Below are 23,787 nucleotides of genomic sequence, written 5' to 3'. Positions count from 1 at the left end.
GGATGAACAGCTGCAGGCTGGCCTACACAGCGGCTCAGGGTCAGGAATCATTGTCTCAGTGCTGGTAGGCGGGTCTAAAGCACTGGTCGAGGCATCTCGGACGACGTTAGCGACTGCGGCATGACAATAGTCAGCAGTGCAGTCTGTTGCTGCTTGAGGGGTTCGCCTGGCTCAAAAATGTCCATTAAGGCAGACGCTGGTTGATGCACTCCTAGCTTATTCACTGGGCTTGGGTTGTCCTTTAAGGCGACAGCCCAAAGCTGAGGAGAGTGCTACAGGCAACAGCCTTGTCCTTGGTTTGGTTCAGAGAATCTCTGGCACTTCCCCCATCTAGGAAGCGTGCTTGCAGAGCCTAGAAGGGCATGCTGTGTGCTGGCTGGGTACCGGTTCTGGAGCTGCTGGAGGTTCCTATGGATTCAGCATCTCACTGTTCCCTTGGAGAGGTTTAGGGGAGGGATCCTCTTTCCTTTTTGGAAACCCGGTCATTCCTTCACTGGAGGAAGCTGTAGGGCAGACTGTAGCTTCAGCCACAGTCCAAATTAGTTCCTGTTACTCCTTGCAAAGGGTTCAGATGATCTGCCAAAAAAATGGACTTGTTCCTCTTTAAAAGCCAAACGGGCCGCAGTGATTGGTGTAGGCTAAGCTTACCTTAATGAACCCATCCTGGGTCCCCACCAGCAATCTTCCGAATGCCTGATGTGATTACACGAGTACTCTGCAACAGAAAAGGTAAAGGGGTGAAAATATGTAATACCAAGTCCCACCACTATGTTGTGGATGAAAGGGCATCTCTGGTTAATTGAGCTCTCTCTGGTTCCCAATTAAAGTGGCAGGTCTCCCTTGAAGATGTGGCAAGAACAGACTGTCTCCTCAAATCACAACTCCTACCCTCTGAAAGGGCCCCCCCTATAGGGGTTGTCTACTGTAAACACATGTACCAGACATGACAGCTCACTGTCCTCGATACTTTAGGGCGGGATCTGACTCCAGGATGACAGTGCATACAAAAAGAGGTGTTGCGGTTTCCTGTCTCCTTTGCTTTAGCCTCTGCGGCATGTTAAGTATACTCTATTAGTATGTTAATTGCTGCCACCATCTGCAGAGGTTAGACAAATGGACACGTCGGATCCATGGAGCATTTGATAATTAGGCTGCCCATGGCAGGAGGAAGGTTTTGTCCCTCCCCTTTCTGAGATGCTCCAACTGTCAGATCCCACTAAATATGGCGGGGAGGACTGAGTCTGTAGGCTGTGTCTACCTAGAGTACACAGGTCAATGTGTATGTCGTGCAGTGAGCATAGGAAAACGTGTGCGGATTAGCCCCCACACATTTTCCAGAGGCCGATCTACCATCATTACATTTCATATAAAATTTCAAAAAAAGCCCCGGTGAGAGTGCACCCACGGTGCGGATGGTCGAATTCCTCACAGCAATGGTGGTTGGCCCTACAATAGCGAACACGATAAGCAAAAAGAGGGGGCTGCAATCTGGCAACATCAAAATCCTAATGCAGGCGCAGGATAGCTCCAGGAAGAAATCAGCAACAGAAACGCACAGGTTCACTCCCCGTTTATTAATAAGTGGGGGCTGCTTGTTGGATATGGACACATTTGTCAGGGTGGAAGAGTGTTGGTGAGGGAAGGGAATGGTTGTGCTGGTGGGGGAAGGGAATGGTTGTGCTGGTGGGCATGGCCTCCGGTAAACTGCCTCAAACTTATCGGGAACTTGGGTAAAAACAATGTTAGAAAATGTTCATGTTTTGTTTAAGTTCTGTTTGAATGGAGGAGTAGACTGTGTCCCACACTGGTGGGCAGGGAAAGGAAATGGGCTTGCCTGGTTTTTAAGGCAGGATACCGATTACTAAGTCAACCCAGGGTCAATGAATGCCCAAGGTTTTGTGACCCTGAATGTTCAGGGTCTCAACTCTCCCCACCCCCCACAAAAAAGGCAGTCGATTCTAAGGAGATAAACTAATTGTGGGCCAATGTGGTGTTTAAACAGGAAACTCACCTGCTGTTGAAAGATGAAGGGAGACTAAGGAATAGAGTGAATCCGATGCCATACTTTGCCTCTGGTGGTGAAAAGAAGCATGGAGTTGTGATACTGATGGGCAGAGGGGTACGGTTTACTAAACAGTATATTTTGAAGGACTCAGAAGGTAGATTCCCGATAGTTAATGGCATCTTGGAAGAGAAACTTTACACACTGGTAGCAGCATATGCCCTGAATGATCGCCAGGGCCACTATGAGAATGCACTCCTGGGGAAGTTGGGGGGAGTTTGTGATGGCTATGTGGTGATCAGAGTGGATTTTAACTGTGTGGTGGATAAAACACTCCTCTCACCACCATGCCAGCGGATTTGAGAAATAGAGGTGCTCTTGCACACCCGTTAGAGAATTGGGGTTGATTGAAACGTAGAGACTAATCCACCAGAATATACCCATTTTTCCACAGTGCATAGGGGCAACTCCAGGATCAAGATGATCTTAATCTCATCCACACTGGTTCCAGGGGACCCATAATTGGAGAATGATCTTAATCGTCTCTCTGACCATGCTCCAGTACTGGTGAGAATCCTGTCTGGCACTACCCAAGAGGAAAGTAGGAAACCATGACTCCTAAATGACCTTGTCTTGAGATCTGGCGGTCAAAATACCCATGAAAGGAGTACTTCAGAACTACTTTAGAGAGAACGAAGTGGCGAAAATGGACTGGTCGACCATATGGGATGCTAGTAAGGCAGTGGTGAGGGGACAATTTATTGGAAAGAAAACAGCACTTATGAGGGCAAGAGAAGTTACCCATATCGAAATAGAGCAAGTGGTAAGGGAGGGTTACATAAATGGAAAGGATCGGTTAACGCACAGAGGGTCCTTGAAACACCTTTCGTTATATAGTCGCCTTACAAATATCCAATAAAAAAAAACAACAAAGGCACAGTCAACCGGAAGCTCACTTGGTGGACAGGTCTGCCCAAACGTGACTACGGACCAAGCAATCTTAGTACAGAAGGGGAAAAAAGCCAATAGATTCTAGGCGGCAAAACTGCACAAACAAAAGTTGTGGAATTATGTAGCAGGGTTGAAGGATTAGCAGGGAGTCCTAGGTAGGGGGAATTGGAAAAACAAGGGATTGTGCACAGGTATTACAGGGAGGTACTGGGTGAAGAACATATAGATCCAGAGTAGCAAAAGGGTATAATAGCGAAATCTAACTGGCCTACAATTGCACAAGCCAGGGGATTCTTGGAGAGCCTGATAACTCAGCAGGAGGTTGGAGAAGCAAAACACTCCCCTCCCCTAAACAAGTCCCCTGGGATGGACGGTTTTGTTAACGCCCATTATAAGACATTTAAATAGTTCTTGATTGTGCCACACACTATTAAACACCATTGCGGAAAAAGGTTTGGTTTCACCGGATATGGTGCCTCAAGTAACTATTCTGAGGCTTAAAGCAGGGGGGAAACCCAAGCGACTGCCCTCAGCCATTGCCCCATCTCACTCCTGAATGGTGACTCAAAAACCTATGCCAAGATACTGGCAAGGCACTTAACGAAGGTCCTCCCGAAAATAATACACCCGGATCAGACGATCTTTATCTTGGAGCAGTCCACTCATGATAACATACGAAGGGCTGTTAACCTCATCGACTGGGGGAGGAGATCGGAAAAAAGGTTCTCTGTGGTGATGCTGGACACCAGATGTGCATTTGATAGTGTGGAGTGGACCTACTTGGCATATACACTGGAGGCGTTCGGGTTAGGTCCTAGATTTAGGGATATGATTCTAGCGAACTTTTCAGTCCCAATCAATGACGGTTCATATCAGTGGTGAATTTGCAATGACAATCTCAGTAATGAGAGGTACCGACCAGGGCTGTACGCTGTCTCCCTTGGTGTTTGCAATGACCATGGAACTATTGGCTTGTTTGGTACAAAAGGAGGAGGGGATCCAGGGTATTTCCAATATGGGACAGCACCAGAAGTTAGCGTTATATGCAGGCTACGTCCTCCTGTTTCTGAGAAATACAGGTTGCACTCTGCCGCTGGTAATGTGGATATTGTTGCGGTTCGGAGGGTCTCAGGCTTCACGATTAACTAGAAGAAAACAAAAGGCTTAATGTTAAGAACCATTATGAGGTGAGCAGACGGGAAAGGAAATTCACACTCAGGTGGGCTAGCCACATGGTGAACTATTTGAATGTGAAACTGATGGTGAATTATAATGACCTGTATAAGGCTTACGTACTGGATCTCTGGAAGTCAATAATTGAGGAATTGGGAAGGTGGGATCTTTAATATATCTCCTGGTTTTACCCTATTGTCAAGAGTTCGTGTTCCATGCCCTTCCTACACCGATCAAATATGTGCTTTCATTTGGAATAGTAAATGGCCCAGAATCTGCAGAACAATTATGACTAGGGCCCACTGTTGGGAGGGATGGGAATCCCAGACACAGGATGATACTTATTAGCTGCTCAGATTTCCCTAATGCTGGAATGGTCCAGTGAACAGGAAACCAAGCGATGTGGAGCTGGAGACTACAACTAAACATGCTGAAAAAGCTCCCCTTCTTGGCTGGGACAAGGAGGCATAGTGGGCATCGACTATTGGATGCAAAAGACTGCTTGTTGAAGTACTGGTACAGAGCCCTGAAGAGGGGAGGAGTGCCTTTGGGATTTGGGCCACTACCCAGAGTTTTCTCCATAAATGTCTAAAGGGTACTTGGAGAACTGGGAACGAAATGGGACTCTCAGGCTGCATGATTTTTATAATGAAGACTGTAAGAGTACATTGACTATTGGTGAGAAGGAAAGATACTGATAGGCCCAGATTAGACATTGGATTATGAACAGGGTGTGCATCAAGCAGAGGAAAAAGGAAAAAGGAAAAAAAAAAAAAAGAAAATCGGACCCGAGAGGTATTTGAAGGAGGGTATTGAACAGGGCAGGATCTGAAAATTGTATCAAATTGACAACCCGGAAGATAAACTTGCATACATGTCACAGTGGGAATCGGAGCTGGGGTTGAGTAGTACCTCGGAGGAGGACTGGGGTCACATATGGCAAAGGGCACAGAGCATCTAAATGCAGTAATATTAAGGAGACAGTCTGTAAAATCTGCCATAGATAGCCTCACTACTCAGATTTCATGGTATCACTGCAGTATCTTCACCATTGTTGGGAAGGGATGTGGGGAAGTTGGACACTTGAGCCATATGTGGAGGACATGTCGGAAATTCCAGATGTCCTGAAAAGAAATCCTGGGGCCTATTAACGATGTAATGGATATCCAACTGCCTTTGGATCCGCTGGTACTGGTTTTGGGTAATGTTGTAGGAGGGTCCTGCCCAACGATGGGAGTTATGAAAAAGCTAATGACACATCTGTTGAATGCGGCTCGACTAACGCTGGCTTCGTTTTGGTAATCAGAAGAGGGCCCAATGGTGGGCAAAGATACGTGGGGGGGTGTCCTTGCAATGGAAAATATCACGGCTCTGGTTAATGGAAGATTCCAGAGGTACATGCAAGTATGGCGCCCATTTAAGAAACATGTAAAAGGAGAGAAGGCCACTATCAAACCTGGACTACTGTGGAAGTTCACCATATGGTAAGGTGGCAAAGTTCAAACAAATAATAGATGGGGTGGAGGTAAAGGGGGGGAAATATACAAGATCTCCTTCCTTGAAACATGAGTGTCGGCTAGTCGGTTGCGTGATTTAAGTTGGTGATTTTAGGTTATTGCAATGCATTCTACATACCTTGAGTCTGGTCTGTGAACCAGGTTAAAGAGTGAAAAGTGAATTGAAATGCAATTCATGCATTGCTGAAAAACAAAATAAAGAAAGCTTGTAAAAAAAAAAATTCAAATAAAATGCCACAAAGTTAACAGTGCAAAAGTCCTTCCTAGAAAATAAAAAGCAGTAGCAGGTAAGCAATACATTTTTCCTATCTAGGTCAGAAAGTTTCAAGAGACCAAGGAAAACGAGTTGTGCAGATATGTGGCAGTCTTTGGCAGGAAAGAATTACCTTCTGCGAAAGTGTCCCGAAGGACAGTTATTCGAGTTCCGGTAAAGTGAGACCCACAGAAGACGCTGGATGAAGAGGCTGTCAATGGAGGAAAAAAAAGAAAAGTATCCACAGCAGCACTAGAGTGTCAGCAGAAGATTACACTGGGACCGAAAAAGGCAATTCTGTGGTTGTCATTTTCCAGAGGCTGCCGCTGTGCACATTTGATGGCCATCTTGTATTCAAGTGACCACACACTGGTGTAGGAGGGACCCCAAGACCATTGGGAAGGACGATATTCACAATTTGGCAATCCCCATTTTGAGAGTCGGAGCCAGAGGAGCAGATAGGCGAGTCTACAGCACTTGGGGCAACAAAGTTCCCAAGTCATCCTCTGGCAAAGGATTCGGCTTCTGAGGGTAGGGTCAGCTTGGAGAGACCCCAAGGAAGAACGAAAATCAAACAAAACCGTTGTGAATTCACACAGCAGAGTAGCTCGCCTCAAATAAATACAAGGAGGAGCGTATGATGGTGCGGTTGCAGGGTCAGAGACAGCAAAGGCTTCTGGAGATTCCCAGAGACACGGGAGATGAAATAAGGGTGTTTTCCTGATGTCCTAGCAGAGGGGTCTGGTCAGTTCAGTATGGAGAGTCTATGGAATCCTGGCAGTAAATAGGCCCCCGCTTCTGGATCCAGCAATGCAGGTATGGCCAGGATCTTCATGGAGACTAGCCATTGATGTGGGAGCTGGAATCTAATTGTCTCCACCGGATCAGGGGAAAGGGGTCCTGCCTTCTGGTCATTCTGGAGAGGCAGAGCTCGGCCTTCAGATTCTTTGGAGCATCAAAGAATGCTGGTGCAGAGCTCTGGTACTTCATCAAGCAGCAGACCTTGCAGGAACAGAGCTTCAGCAGTAGACAAGGTGAGTGCGTATTGGTGGGCCAGGGGGGCATATTTTATAACCCTAGGGAGGCAGCGGGTAAACCGCACCCAAGCACACCCCAAGAATCCTTCAAACAGAGGAGTGGTAATGCTTTACCACCCCGGCAAACACACACATGCATTTGGGAAGAGTCTCGTACAAAATAAATAAATCCACACGATCTGCCGGTCACAAATGGTGGTTTGAGGCTAACCGCAGCCCCAAATCCTGGGATACAGGCATCCAGTGGCCGAAGGTGGCCACCACTTCTCACATACACAAAGATGGACCAGGAATAGTCAAGCAAAACCCTCAGATCTTCGAGACAAACAAGGACAAGACAACCTCCGTTTAGATTAATGGATTAGGAGGTCAAAAAGGATACAGCAGGGTTAAATGGATTCCACCCAGTGGAGCCATTTTACAAAGGTGAAAGGCCGCCATGTGACTTACAGAGAGAAGGTACACTTGGGATACAGGAGGGGTACAAAATCAAAGACTTGAGGCAGAACACAAACAAAAGGAGCCACATTCTCAGTCATGCGTTGGATTAATCCTGGTTGGGGATACAACGTACATAGAAAACCCACTGCCTGCTGAGGCAGCCCTATCTCAGTAGTTGCATCATCCTTTAGAATGGCAAGGTGGGTTCAGAAATGTTCTTTATGCTCCACAGATTTAGCTGGGGGCTGCATTTCCTTTGTGGCGCAGCATGCTTGTTGTAATATGGTCTGTTTTGGTATATGACATGGTTGATGGCCACATGGATTGGTCCCTGGCGCCTTCCATCTTTTAAGCTAGTCTGGATTCCAAGATCCGCTTACTGTTGGGTATTTTGGGTGTAACCAGTTTGGGGACCTGCAGGGATCAGTAGATATAGTTGTGTGTTCTAGGTTTGTGGCTCCTGCCCGAATGCCGGCCATGCTGAAGCGCAGATTGTAGTATGCAGCATGGTCATTTCATGCTTTTGGATGTGGCTACATGGACCTATACTGCATCTACATATGGTGGTTATGGGGACCACATGGGTCCTTGTGTTGTGTGCACTACTTGTACCATTGTTCGTGCACTGCACCATGACAGTGCCTTGGCTGTGGTCTTTCTGTTACTCAGCTAGCCCTAGGCTTCGGGTGGTGACCAGTTTATGTACCCTATCCAGCTGATGCGCGCGGTCCACGGTTAATTGGACTGCACATTGGTTCCATGTTTCCATCTGTTCTCCTTGTTGCACGCTCCGTATGACCTTCTTTGCCGACTTGGTTTCACCCAGAAATGTAGTCCAGGTCTCCTGTGATTTTGTGGTTGGCAGTTGTTTTAGTTTGCTTTCTTTGCCGTTTATATGGGTGATGCATGTCTGTGCACATGGCCGTTTTGTTCCGTGGCTTTGTGGTTTTGCGTCCGCCACAGTCCACTTGTGGATTGATGCAGCCGTACAGTGGTGGTTTCCCCGATCTGCCATCATGGTTGTATTTCTAGGTTACTCTGCTTCTTCTGTCACTGTACAGAGAGGGGGATGTAGTAAGCTGCCTGTATGTTTATGGGAGCTGCTGTCTGGAGCGATTGTGGCATGCATGGAATCTTGGCATGGAATGATGGAGGAAGGATGGCATTGGAGAGTGAGCTGGATCACTGGTTGCACAGATCTAAAGTTGGAAATGTACAATAAACCTGCCTGAAGATATATCAAGGATTCCGCATCATATGCACATACCCGGTCACTTCACATACATTTCAGCCAAATTCCTCTTTTTAAGTGGGTATGGTGTGGGTTTTGTTCTAGGGAGAGCAAGACATTTACAGAATATAGTGCAAAAGGTCAGCGGTTTCCTATGCGTATCTGTTTTGTGCCTGCACATCTATTAAAAACGTGTCAAACCTGCATATAAACATTCCGTTTTGGCACGCGGTTGCCAATTTCCAGGGTGTTGTGCACATGCCCGATTAGTGAGAAATACTTTATAGCATGTCATTTGCGTTTTTCCCTTATCTGTGTGTTTTCCAAAAGTTGTTACTGAAAAGGGTTCTGTGGCCATACGTAGGTGTGCGTTTGCGCACGTATTTTTCGTCTGTACTACGCATGCCAAAAATAAAGATAAAATTATGATAGCAACACGAGTGCTTGAACAGATTTTCAAAATGAGCTACATAAGAAAGAGCCCCATCTCGCTCAGCTACTTGGCAAATATCTCGAAAATCGAGGTGGACCATTTTTTTTAAAATATTTGCTACGACAAACAAAAAGGATACAAAATAGAGAGACACAGAATTAATTTTTTTAATCATGAAAACACTCAAACTTGACATGTTTGTTCTGTTCAAATTTACTACAAAAAATGGGCGGATTTAAAATTCAACACCTCTGCCATTAGTATACAGTGAAAACCTACATATTAGGTCCAGCTGGGCACACATCAAGTCTCGTGCACTAGCATCTGTCTTGACCACCAACAGCACCCGCCCGCACACCAGACCTCTTGGGGTGCTTACTTGAGCGTAGCCAGCCCTGCTAAAGCCTAATCCTGGCAGAATGCGCTCCTCTTAAAGTCCACTCTTGGAACGTTTCCCCATACCTGGGGGTTCCAACCACAAAGCGCATGGAGGCCATACAAATGACAACTACAATACAGAAGAAAATTATTTTACATTTCCCTATTTTTAGCGTCAAGTAATCATCATCGGGTCATTTTCCACAGACACACTAGAAGACCACAATAGCATAGGAGGGGCACTGACTAAACATTGCGAGTTTCTAGTTACCAACCAGGCATCATAAGAGTTACTTACCACCTCAATTCTACACATACACACAGCACTGCATGTCTTACTAGCCTATGTCTAGTGCAAGTTTTTAGGCCTGCCTTAGCAGATAACTAGATACACAAGAGAGCGCTCATCCTCTTCGATATACAAAACCTCCCCCTGCCTAATAGCAATCAAGACATGTGACATTTCCCATTGTTTTCTTGGTTCACCTGGTACGAATAGAGAAAGCTGTAGCATTCGGCATGGGAGAAATTGAAGAGCTCAAAACATCCCTTGTACCACGAAATGATAGCGACGAGTTGTGGATAAAACTTCTACTCGGCCCAACACTACTCCTAAACCGGCAGCAATACTGGTTCACCTTTAGGATTGGGAACAGCCGACAGGGATACCACCTTTGCCTCTTGTCGTAATGTGGGCCGGCTGCATTCTTCAGGAGGGATGTAAGCGAAGCATCCAAACAATAGTACCTGGGTACCAAAAGAAAAATGTTCAACCAATGTTCTATAAACAATTGAAGATTTTAAACCAAAAATATAAACACACTAATCAAAAAAGACTAGAACCCACCCCGGTCAAAGATCCAAATTATGCAGAGTTTAAGATGAAAGAGAAACTCTAGGTCTGAAACCCGGGGAAGGGAGGCAGGCAAGGCTTTCAATAGCAATGTTTAAGTTCAATCAAGAGGTCTTGAAAAAGTTAGAAGTGGGGTCTTAAATGTCACTAGCACCATTTAAGGCAGGCCACGGGGGACAAACCACCACAAAAATATTTTAGGCTTACGCTGGAGACAACCTTCTACGCCCCTTACAATTTGGTTGAGTTGATTTGACTGTTCCCAATGGATTGATTGCATCAAGATGGTCTCGTGGCTTGTCATGATCCAGCTGGGTAACGCGCATGCAATTGTCAAGTCTGCATCTCGAAGCAGTCCTGTCAGTTTGATGAGGTACGACAATGCAATGCGGTGTGGTTCTTCAAAGATGATTGGGTCGCAGGCAGAAAATGGTTGAGTAGGAAACTCAATTCGGAGTGAAAATCATGCAGCAGCTTGAAAATTACACAAAAGTCGGCTTGGAAGTGAGTAGATGCAGAAAACAAAGCCCAAGGACATGTGAAGGCCTTGTTCTGCCCTTCCAGATGGTAGTTTGCCAGAGACCACTTGCAGGGCCTGTACCCTCCCGTAAACAGGATACTGTTTCCAGCAGGCAGGTCGTGCCCACACTGCAATTCACATTAAGGCCCTGATTCAGAGCATTTTCCAATGATGTTTTGCGAGAATAAAACTCCTCTGTGAATTAGGCCCTATATATTCCTCTGGCGTACGTGAGGGAAGGGCCTCTCTTTTCTTGGAGCCTTTGTCTCTACATCTATGCCAAAGAACTTTGGAAAGACTATATACAGTTGGAGGTCTGGCTTGAAATCCTCCTCATTCTGAAGCCCAAATAATTCTTATAAAAGGGGAACGATCTCATCCACTTGTGTAAACAATCTGTCACAGCCGATTAGTCCAGCCCATGCTTTCAGCAAGAGTCCAATCCTGGCTGCTGTTATCAGTGTGGTCTTGTCCCGGATCCCTGAAGATGACAAGCCTTTCCCAAAGAGAACAACGGCTTTGCTGGGGCTGAGCCCAAATTGTGTTTTGGGTAAAACTCGGACCCAGGCACAGAATATGCAGAGGCCCTGAGAGAAGGGGAGGGGTCACTAGAAACCAAGCCGACAATAAAATGATAAAGGATTTGTGCTAGTATCAGGGCTGAAAATGTGTACTTGCCACTAACCAGTGGCAAATGAAAATTGACACCTGGCGAGTAAGATTGTGTGCATGTGTGGTGCATGTGAGGTCAGAGGGGCTGGCCCTTAGATCACAACTTGAAATTGTAGATTACCAGAGGCCACTGGGACAAACCTAGACATGGCTTATGTGAAGTTATCAATCAACAACCAGGCCCTGGAAGCACACAATGGGCCTGATCACGACTTTGGCGGTAACGCCGGTGGTATTACCGCCGGCAGTATTAGCCCCACTACCGAACTCCCCGGCGCTAATAGCGCCGGATCACGAGTTCGGCGGTAATGTAATTCCCCATTGAGCCCATTCGGGAATGCCCCATTCCCCATTGGGCTCAATGGGGAAAATTTCCGCTCTTATCGCTGGCGGATTTCCCACCGGCGGTAAAAGCGCAAATTTTCTACGGATTTCCCCACAGCCAAGAGCTGGGGCGAAATCCGTCGAAGTCCTGATTTGGCGGACCCTTAAATCCAGCGGTAATAGCGCGACCGCCGGATTTAAGGGTTACCGCCAAAGTCGTGATGAGGCCCAATATATTTTGGATCAAAGATGCCTACTGTTAAAGGGAGTGTCTCTGGATGTTGGAACATTAAGCTGCTTGCAGGAATGCACGTGTTAACCTTTAACGGTCATGTTGTAGCTAAGAGGTGTCAGTAGACAGGCTCAGCAAAGTTATATGTTTGCACTATGCTTTTCAGCATGGTGCATTATGAAAGTGAGCGATTAGACGAGTTCCGTTTCACAGGCAGAATTACCAGCGTCATTTTGTGCTGGAAAAATCAAAAACGCTCAAGCTGGTCGAGCCTCACACATAGCATACTGTCACATTTTTCTTTAAGTTGCAAGCTTCTAGTGATGTGCAGCAATTATCTGCCCCGCCGAGTTCTCCATAGTCACACAACATATCATTCTTTACTTGCCAAGTGTAAAGGATCACTAGCATGTGGAGAGGGCACATTTTGAGGCCTGCCTTCAAGCATAGAGTATCATGCAGTGAACTCATAGCCGGGTCCCAAGATAAATCACCAATGATAAAAAGGTTGACACTCGGTAAAAGCCAGCTTGCATATCTGGTATTTCTCCACCAGACGTGGAACATGGCAGATGGATCGTCAGACCAATGTGTTCTTTTTATCTGACCTGGGTTCAATTTACAGAACTTTATTGCCGATCCAGCACTTGAATCTGGTTGAGCACTTTCAGGACACACAATATATGCTCTGTCGTAATACTCCTAGACGTTTTATATGAAAATCATATTATGAAGGAAGAAAATTAGATCAAAGCAGATAAAGGCCTAGAATTCATTAAAAACACCAGATAGGTTTACCCTTTGTGCTGCCCATTCAAAATACCACCACCCTACCTCTCTGCACAAAAAGACCTGTCCCCTACCGTCAAGGTATGCCGCACAGGGAAGCTTGCCGTCAAAGATACTGACACTCAACCCGTAATGGGTGGCAGTTATGGATGCTCTTTCCTGGTACTTGGCCGATATTTTGGGTATGGATGGAAGAGGCCTGTATCTCTTTAAGCAAGGCACACCACCTTCTGTGCCTACAGTCACAACGCCCTGTGGCATAATCACTAGATTAGTTCAATACATTATTTCGGATTACACAGCTCAACACATTTTAAAAAAACAAAAACATGTCTAATGAACCACATCATTTGTATTACAAAACCAAAATGTCAATTACACAAAATGTGAAGAAAAAATAAAAATGCAAAGATAAGACTTACCCATTTCACAGCCTTATCCTCTAAAAATCATGTAAATATGTTGTTTTAGCATAATAGGAAACCGTTTCTGATCGTAAACGTAAGTACGTTGCTTATTTTACGGTTGCGATTTGACAAGCCCAAAAAAGGGACAATAACCATTGGCTTCTTGTAGGTTTATGAAATGGGCAAAACAGTGGACTAGTGGCTCCACGTCCTGGCCGCTAAAATGACCTTCGTCAGATCATGTGTTAACGATTTAGACATGCAAGCAGCAACATGACGTACACCCCGATGGATGGTCATGTATAGGTTTACAGCGGATGGTCATGTATAGGTTTACAGTAACGGTAAATAGTTTGATTTCAATGAATGTATGCATGCATCCCGATCTTGTTTAATTTTTGAAGTATTTTAGGACCATAGAGCCCCGAGTAGCACTGCCCTGTACAATTGTCAACATCCACTCATCACTTTTTTTTTTATGACCTTAGATATTGGTCTGGTCAATGAAGTCTGAAATGGTTAAACGTTCATCAGAAGAATTGATTTTACTGGATTACTAGATTTTGGTATGCACAACCTGTGGGTCAAACCTGAAACATCAAACTTTGAAAGCGCATCCTTGTAACGGGAGGCTTAGCCGCAAGTACCACCCCCAGTCCCGAAAAAAAAAAAAAAAGTTTGATAATGGCTTGAAATTCAATGCCATCTAGCCTTAATTATGAAGTTAGTCAAGCAGTACTTTACCCTCTCCCCCAAAAGAAATATGGAGCAAAATACCTATACAAAACTGCTACCCTCAGCTCCTCCACTGACCAAAGGTTGGCATCTGATCTAGAGGCAGAATACCACTGCCTGTGACCCCCTCTGTAGGCTGGCCTAGTGCGTCAACCTCCAGGTAAGCGGGTTGTAGGATAGACTACAGTAAAGGAACTTGTGTGACTGTCGCCCTGGCCACAACCACCACATACATTGTTGGTGCAGACCAGTCAGGTTTTGGACTGACTTATAACTTGGCATGTCTGAAATAACCAAAATAGGGTGGATTGAAATCATTGAACCCTCTCCCACACTGGTACTATTCTGGTCATCGATCTAGTCCATCATTTGTAGTCTGACTGTGCAATTAAGGAGGAGTAAAACAATTGCAAATTAGTCCTTGTCCCACTACACAAGGATAAGTCCAACGATAAGGGCTACGTTGGGTCCCTTCTGTAACAGGACAAGGAGCACCCCAAACAGATGCTTCAATCTAATTTGGCGTCATTGGGAGCCATGGATTAAGCTCATAGCATTGGCGGTGGCCAGAGACTAATCAAAGTGACTCTCTCAAGTCATGGCTAAACAGGCAGCTGCACCTATGGACTTCTTCCCCTTGGAGAGGGCACTACTGAGAGTCTTAAAATGTGCTTCTCCCACAAAGCCCAGCCCTATGGCAATGAGGAGAGCAGGCAGCCCTTCTTTCTTAAAGCAGGGTTGCTGTCTTCTGGGACCTTAGCCACCAGAGCAATTGGGTGTATGAGCAGTCTCTTGAGGTCACATATTTGCAATTTATTACCCGTAGGCCATTATGTGGCTCTTTAATGACCCATAAAGTCGTAAAGAGTGGTGTCCGAGTACAGAGGGGATGTGAGGAGGGGCAACCTGTGGGCGTTTGGATGTATACCCACCCATAGCTATGGGAACACACCTGTCAGTTTCCCATCCACAACTTGTCCTCTGCCCGACCAAAAACACACCCACCTGGCATCTCGGAGCTAGTTCTATGAGCAATAGTGGCAAACTATGGATTTTTATGAGACTGCCATTGTTATGTCTAAACAGACATCTGAAAGGTAATGGCTTAATTGCAGCTGTAAATCAGCTCTAGCTTTAATAATGTTCAAGTGTGCCTTCAGACAATTGATTTTTTATCAATTTGTGTCCTTACATATGTTGCCTACATTGAATTTGTTTAAAAAAAAAAACAGCACAGGCAAAGCCTACAATTTTGGATCCTTTATAGGCATTTTCCAGGCTCTACATCATATACCCATCTACTCACAGCATGTGTCCGCTTTTTCCATCATATGGTTACCGAGTACTAGTATGGAATGGTCGGGCATATACCTATCCCACATGTACACTAAATCCATATTTTATAGATTTGCCAATACTTGCTTCCTTTCAGACAAAACGCTGCCATTTCACAGCTCGTTTCCCCCACTATGAAAATACAGATATAGTCCTTGCTTCGTCTTCATCTCGGATCGGATCCTAACAATGTACCTTTAGGGTCCTCTTTTCGAATATCACCACCTAGAAAGGATTCAGAAAGTTGACAGAGCCTGCAAAGAAATGCCCGATAAATCAAGGAGACCTCAAAAGATCTCTTAAAGCCAACAGTTCGTCACATATCATAAACAGTATATTGTTATTGTATAAGCGCCTAACAAATATGCCCAAGGAAACCTACCACTGCCAACAATCAACCCCACAAAGCCCTCAATCGAACTCTAAACAGACCAACTTCACACCACCCATTATCCTCCTTATGCACGTGTTCCAGCTCTTCATTTAGGTTCACAAAGCAAGGAAATGTTTAGGCCTCTCTGAAAAAATGTATACTGTGAACACAGTTACTGAGCAGCGATGATGTCCACTGCCCGATAGACGAGAAGCTAGCACAAGCCAGTGACAAGTTCAGCACCTGAAAAGTAGGCCCAGAAGATGCAGCAAAACAACAAGTCCCCACTCGACGGCATGCACTTTTTTTGTGCTTTAGCCCTTGAAAGAGAAGCGTATAGGCTTTCACAACGTACACATTTTTAGAATGACAACGAAGGGGCAAATTATTAAAATGCTTCTAAAGTTAGTAGCATTGACAAAAAAAGGAAATAGATAAAAGACTAAGCCAAATGAAAACGATCAATCATGAGGTGACACATTTGGGTCGTATCTATCCTCCAGCTTTCTCAGTAAAATGTTTAAAAAGCATTTAGTGATTCAATCAAACTGTTTCCTCACATCAACCAAACCCATAACATATCGGTCAACCGCGCCAACCCCAGAAATCGAATCTGTTGGTCTCTGAATGCCTTACAGTCAACCACCAAGTGTTTTGGAGTTTCCGTGGAGCAAGAGTCACTACAAAATCTACAATGTGTGTCGGTAATTGACTTTTACCATTTGCTCTTACTTTCCAGGGTATAAAGTTGGTTTAGTTAAAATTTAAGACATACCACCTGGACTTTGGGGCAAGGGAAAAGAGAACAACGTAGCACAGTCTCTCCTTTTTCCTGGTGAATTTAGCATACTCCTCCTTGCAGAGTGAGTAGGATGCGAGTAAGTCAGTTGTGGATGCCCAGTCGTACGTCAACAGTTTCTTTTTTACCTTACACACGTTCTTCAGTAGAGGAGCCCTTTTTTATAGAATGGTTATTTTTCATTTAAATTGGTTGATACCAATTGCTGAGTCCCGAAGTTGCTCCACAGCCAATCTTTGGTAAAGGAAATTGTTAGGGGGACTCAGGAATTTGGCGAACTCTGCTAGTTTCCTCCAGGTAGCTCTTGTATCCAAGGAAGTCAGGCCAAACTTGTGTATTACAACAGCGTTGGGAACTGAGTTTGCCAAACCCAAAGTTCTCTTCCACAACATGCCCTGCAAGGAATCTAGATGTTGTCCCAAGTCTATCAACGAGATGTCCGGACCATATAGGAGTGTGGGCTCCATCTTAAGTAAGTAAAGCATGCACTTTCAGTTCACAGATGCATTCATCAATGGACTGGGAAAAAAGTAAAACACCTTAGCACAGAACCAGAGTGCATGGGTCAAATGAAATGCAGCAGCAGGTACATACTAGTCGTACAGAAATAAACTACACCCTCAGGAACTGCCCCAATCCACAATACCGGGATGTGTGCTGGAAACACCAACAAACAACAAAGGGGACTCAAGATTAACTGGGGCCACAGGTACCCCCCCTTTTGCCCACAATGCTTTATACCGCAACCAGAGAGGAATATTTTCACATACATACGCCCCAATCAATCTTGAGGAGCTTCGACTCGGAAAAGCAATGCTAATAGAGAACCCAACTGCAGGGGCGACCACACTGATGCCAAAGGTCTCCATGGTGGTCCTGCTGATTTGGTCATTGTGGCCCAGAAAAAAAAGTTCATTTGTTTAAGCACAGACTATGCAGGATTTCATGCTTGGACGGGACTATATTTCTGCCAAAGGTCACTCTTGTGTAACCCTTACTCATCTTTAGAGGCTGGTCATGAAGGTTGTTAAGCTTGTACTGACCACAAACATTATACATCAATCCAGTGGAGGAATTGGGCCGGAACAAGACGGAGCTGCGCTCCGGTAAAACTGGCTTGACGGAGCACCGTTCCATGTAGACAAGAGGCACAAATCCCACCCAAGTTGAGGAAGTGCTCTGCCCTCGACTGCCGTGAGTCTCCTGAACACTGTCTGAGACACAGCATTCCAAAAATTCCAGAAAGAACACAACCCACTAACAACCTCATGCTCACTTTTGATAACGCTGGCTCTGGAGTGGTTCCCGAGTATCTTGCATGTGCTATGAACCACCCAAAGTTACTTCACCAATCATGCCAACACCAGCTGCTAGACAAACTCCCCTCCCCCCCAAAACAGTTACAACTCTACATTCCTCCAATCAACTGGCAAACCTCAGCCACAAGCCAAAGCATCCCGACAAGTCAGACACGAGGTCTGCCATGTGGAAAAAAAACAACTTTCGTGTAAAAATCACTATCCACTTAGAAAACATCCACAGGCGCCAGTGGCTCCCGATTGTAGATGCACCCATAGTCAAGCACGCCACCTTGCATTTTCTCTGCTCCTCTAATCATCCGCCCCACAACTCAGATGGTACCATGAAAATGGCCGCAACATAAACCCCAATAACAAACGTCAGCAAATTCAATGTGCGACAGTCTACGGTTCATGAACTTTACACTAAACCTTACCACCACTAATTATGGTGACTAATGTATTCATCGAAGTAACCAATGTATTCTCTTGCTAGCAATGCCCTTTGTTTGACTGATAAAAAGAGCCAGTTACAATACATTTAATCAGTTGCGTGATCAAGCAAGATGTAAACTATTAAGCTTTACTAAATAAAAAGCGTTTACGTTCGCCCCCAAGTAAAGACAATACATATTTGTCTAGAGAATGGCGTACGGGGGCACGGGAACAGCAGGCATCGACGGGAAGCATTTCATTGATCTGGTGCCTTAGCAATACATTACGGTGTGCTGCATTTCCGCTGCACGTGCACCTTTCAGAGCAGATCCCACACACATCCGAAACTGCACCCCTCCCCCCACATGTTGTGTCTACGATTATAAGCACCCGCTTCCTGTGTCATTATGGTAAGGCAGGTGCCCCCAGGCACTTTGTTGCTGTGTTTTAATAGCAAAGCAGTTGCTTCACTGACGTAGCTCACATTTTTTTTAGACTGATTTTATTCTAATACTTGGATACAATTATATACACACAATTATATATATACACACAAAACGATTTCTGAAATAAATGAAATGGTCTCAGTAGAAGGCAAATTGTACCAATGCCAGAAAACGAGGCAGGCTTACATTATATGATCGAATTACAGACAAACGCTGGATTTTGAATTTGACTTCTGCAACCGGGGGGAGGTGGGGCGAGGGGGCATACTAGGGCTGGCCTACAGGATAGTAGGGCAATGCCTAAGTGCAGGCACTACAGCCCTGCGTGGGGCCATATTTTGGCACAAAGTGGGCCAGTTTGATTTCCTTCACTTTGTAGCAAGCAGTTTTCACCAATAATACTAAACAAATATCTTTAAAATGCAGTTTGAAAAACTATTATCAAAACGCTCCCCATTGGGTAGTGCTCAAACTGTCACAAAATGAATGACTTGCCATTTGCGTCTGTGTGCCACTTTTTCACAGGTGGTGCCTGGACCAATTTTATACCCCAGACAAATAAGTTAAACGCAGCCAAAACCTATTTTTTCTGAAAATAACAGGTCCAAAGATGTGTTGCATCTCTAACGTCAGAACAAAACCAATAAACAGCTTTGCAAGCGGTGCACGCAAGGAGATTTTAGTGGGCATTGTGCACGCCTACAGTCACCTGTACTACAGCGGTCAGCACTTTTTACTCACAATAATGGTAACTTGGGCGTCTGTCTCTACCTACTCAGACTTGCTTTCGGTGGCAGACTGGAGCTGGTGGGGTATGGCTGGGGAGTGAGTCCAGACACATTGCTGATGGTTGCCCTGGAGAACCATGGCAACCCTACATTGTAAGTGCAGCGGGGACGACATCTGATCTCATGCACACCCTTTTACTACCATAATGGTGCCCCTATTACAGACCATCTTCTGAGCTGCGCTGCTCCATTTTAACAGTAAAATGGAGTTGGGTGGAGAAAGAGACCAACGGCCTGGGATACAAACTGGTGGGGATGGAATATATGGGCACACGCTAGTAGTAGCAAATCAGGGACTAAGCCAGCAGGAATCAGGTGATATAGGTTACAGAAAAAGCGCAGGAGAACCAAAAGGTAAAGGCGCCATAAGGTCATTTAAAAATGTGTCGTTTCAGGGCAACTGGCACAATGATGTTGACAAAAGGAGAGGTCGTGTATTAACAAACGCAAGTTTATCTTCACGTTTGAAGGACGCAAGTATAAAAAGGGACATTTTGCTGGGAACGAAATACCTGCACAGCCACTACCATGCAGTTAGATCATAACCAATCTCTCTGCCCACTCATGCCTAACAAACACAGATACATGTTACCATGCAAATGGCAACAGTGACATGTGTAATTATTTGAACTGGGATGTCAATTTCGAGCAGAAATGACATACAAAAACAGACGTTAGAGGCATTCCCCAGATGGGTGAGTGTACAGTTTGCACAAAGAGGATAGCAAGTAATGAGCCAGTTTCAAAAAAGTGCGAGATAGGCCAGGGAGAAAATAGGGGACTTTCAAAAAGGTACCATTAAGAAGTGCAGCAAACTTAACAGGAATACTGTACAAATACACAAACATCGCATTACTAGGTGGCGCTGGAGGGAGTCTTGGGGTCAGATAGTGAGGATCAGCAAACCCCCAAAACCAGGATGGAACGTTGTACTCTATAACAGATCTATGTGATTATTGCGTCAGATATATATGTGATTATTGCGAAGGCGGAAACTGCAGACTTTTTTTTAGACCCCTTCACACCACATATATATGCAGGGGGAGACCCCCGTATTACCCCATATTATTATTATATACCCCATATTATTATTATTATATACACATATATGGTGTACGGGGGTAAAGAAAGTCGGCTTTTTCAGCAGTCGTGATTGTGAGGGCGACATTTTGAAATGATTCCCTCGATAACACTTTAAAACAGGCCTGCTTGAAATTAGGAGATATATGGACCCAGGGGGAGAAATGAACCAGACCTTTAGTGAACACAGGAATAACGGTGGTGCCCAGAAGCTGGTCAGTCTTGGGCTGTGCTGATAAGTCAACTGAGAAAATCCAGCTCTGGGCTCGGGTGCAGAGGTGTTGGGTGGGGAGAAAACCAGGAGGTTGGGGAGGAGTGTGTCGGGAAGGGGTAAAACGGATCAGAAGTCTGACAGCAGCTGAAGATTGACAGGGAAACGCTGCATAGGCCGTTTGCGACCACGGAGGCGGTGGTAGAGGGTAATATACAAGAGCCTACCTTCCCATCCGATCCATGTCGCATAGAGGGCTATACCACTACATACTGAAAGGGGCACTTACCAGCAGCAGCGATGAGCAGGGTCAGGGCGCACAGGAGCACCTCGAGCAGGGGCGGCATGTCCGTTCCGGGCGGCCGGTGCCGCCAGAGGGTAGACTGGACGAAGTCCTTTAAAAGCCCCCGGTACTGGCTCTCGAAGACGGATCCCTGCCGCGAAGAGAGGGCATCTTGGCGATTCTTGGGCACGCCGATCAGGCAGCGTTTCACCGGCTCCGCCGATCCAAATGCAAGGTAGACTATTTTCCACGTAATTTGACAATATCAAAAAAGCAACCTGGTTTCGGATAAAACATATCCCTCCACCCGAAAAAATGCGAAATATCCCAACTATAGAAAAATCCGTCGGCTGGGCGTGGTAAAGTAGAAGGTGGCTACTGTGGCAATAACATACTCAGATGAATCGAAATGTAAATCTTCAAATAAGAACTATGCTGCTCTTCAGTACCTGAGGAAATTAGGGAAAACGGGTACTAGGAAAATCCAGGTAGGGGGGAGGTTCTTGTCGTACCAACTGCATCTTCGGGGGATGGCACGATGTTAAAACATTAAATAAAGGGCACAATGACCCCCGATTTCAATAAATAGAATTTTGTCCGTTTCCAAAATATTTTAGAAAATAGTCTATGTGCAGACTTCCGTCCGTCTCTTTCCCCGACTGATTAAAAAAATATATGTATATGTAGTGTATTCCGTGCACATTCCCCCCGGTGGGTTTCGAGGCTCTGCCACCGATATCCGAGCGCTGACAGACTGCAGGGCGACGGCGAAGTTATTTTTTTTTTTAATGCAGGCGGGTTGATTATTGTCCTCCCTGTTCTCGGTGTTCCGCCTATGTAACAGGGCCCGTTTCTGCTCCGCACCCTCTGAAGCTTTGTGCGCTGCTACTCCCAGCTCGGCCGCCGCCACCGCCCGGGTCAGTGACAGACACAAAGGTGGGGGAGGGAGGGTGGCCGGCACGGGCTGACTCACCGCGGTTTGCGTTGCGGCGGCTGCTGCCTCCTTCAGCCAGGAGTCTGGCTGCCTGCGCCTATCAGCCCAGCGTTAGAACACGCCCCCAAGCCTCGCCGCATCACTAACCACCACTACGATTTCCTCCACATCCCTGAAGGCTAGACCGTGGCCCCAGGCTGAAGGCGGCCATGTTGGGTGTTAGTAAAGTCTTCTCTGCGTTGCGAGCTAAGGTTTCATCCGTGGTCGCATTATGCCGGTTACCTGGTGCAAGATAAAAAAAAAATATTGATGCAGCTAAACGGATGAATTGATCTTACGGGGATAGAAGTGTCTAAGATAGGGAAGCGAGCAGTTTTACGGCGGCCATGACAGTGTTAGTCAATTGACGTTCGATGTTGAAAACGAGTATCAGAGGGAGGCAGGGATTCACGATATGCCTGATCCTAAAATGGCCACTAATCAGGAAGCCTCCACACGCCCATGCGCAGTGGTTCTAGGGGACACATTAATCTGGTACGACTTCCTCGTCTATCTGCTTTTGGGTGATTGTTGGCTTTCATTTCCATAAGCAAATCCTGCCATGCACAAACTGGTGTTTAGGTGCTCTGAAACTCACAGATGTGTTTCTATTCTTCTCAGAAGTCCTTTTAAACTACCATAATTTTACTGTTTGATATATACAGTTTTCAGCACAATGTCGTTAGTGGGCATTTGTATAGCCCGTTTTACCATTGGTATGATCACAAAGCGCACTAGTTACGGTGAGTATCATTTTCCATAGGAAACCAGAAAATTGAATTGCTAATAACTTTTGACTTGCATAACGGATTTGGCTGATATTTTGCAAACAAACGTTTGTCAAGGGCGCCCCAGATTGGACATTTTGGAAAAGATTTGTTAAGTGTTAAAATGCAAAGAAAGCAAAAAAATGCTGTTTTCGGCCACTGCCATTCATTTTCCTATAGAGAAAAAGTTAACATTTCTGCGCAGCGCAAAAACCACTGGATGGAATTTCACCAAAGAAGAAACAATTTAGGCATGAAACGTAGACTCGATTTCTGTGAGGGGCCTGGGGTTATTCAGCTGATAGTTTTTTAAATATTTGAGAGGGAAGGGGATGCCCCCTTCTCCCAGAATTATAGCTGTACATGTATCCCACAATGTATCAGAGAGGCTGAGAAGGCTTTTCAGAAATGAGAAAGCAGCCATTTCCCCCCCAATTCTATTGCTAATCATTTTTGACTTGCTGAATGGATTTGGATGAAATTTCCCAAACGGAATATTTTTAATGGAATCCCCCCACCCCCAATTGCAATACTGGGAATAATATGTTATAACATGAAAAAGTTATAAAGTTATAAAGTATGAAGAAAACAAAACAGCACGGTTTTCAGCTTCAGCCCATTCATTTGCCAATAGAGAGAAGGTGCCAATTTTGAACAGCCATAGTAAGAAAACTGCTGGGCAGATTTGGACAAAATAAGAAACAATTTGGGCACAACGTATTGACTTAATTTCCTTGACTGGTTTGTGGTAAATCCATCTAGTAGTTTAGTTATTAAAATTGGAGCGGTTCCAATTACTAATCAGAATCCGGCAGATTCGCATCCCAGGAGAAATCCAGGGACTGCCCTACACTAGATAAGAAGTAAAACTTCAGAAATAAGACCTACCTACCAAGATGCACAGGAATCCAACAAATTAATTATCACCTATGAGCCACAAGAAAAAAGTTGACCACTATGAGCCACAAGAAAAACATCTGACCACTAGATACGCATACTTCCCTCCTGAAGAACCACTGAATTCAAAGTGGGTAAACGGGTAGAGGAAACA

At 45.3% G+C, this 23,787-nt stretch overlaps 1 protein-coding gene across 1 annotated transcript in view; it reads right to left on the bottom strand.

Annotated features, from left to right (window-relative positions):
- BMPR2 (bone morphogenetic protein receptor type 2) overlaps window positions 1-21,931 on the bottom strand; it is a 696,097-nt gene extending 674,166 nt beyond the window's left edge. The window contains exon 1 of the mRNA XM_069615513.1: window positions 21,003-21,931. Coding sequence (XP_069471614.1) covers window positions 21,003-21,060 — 58 coding nt within the window. The 5' untranslated portion in view covers window positions 21,061-21,931. The remainder of the gene's footprint in view (window positions 1-21,002) is intronic.
- Between the last annotated feature and the right edge of the window lie 1,856 nt (window positions 21,932-23,787).

Source organism: Ambystoma mexicanum, chromosome 9 (genome assembly GCF_040938575.1).
Source record: "Ambystoma mexicanum isolate Mex_15411 chromosome 9, UKY_AmexF1_1, whole genome shotgun sequence".
NCBI classification, from domain to species: domain Eukaryota; kingdom Metazoa; phylum Chordata; class Amphibia; order Caudata; family Ambystomatidae; genus Ambystoma; species Ambystoma mexicanum.
The sequence above is the reverse complement of the archived record's forward strand: the minus strand, read 5'-3'. Positions and strand labels throughout refer to the sequence as shown.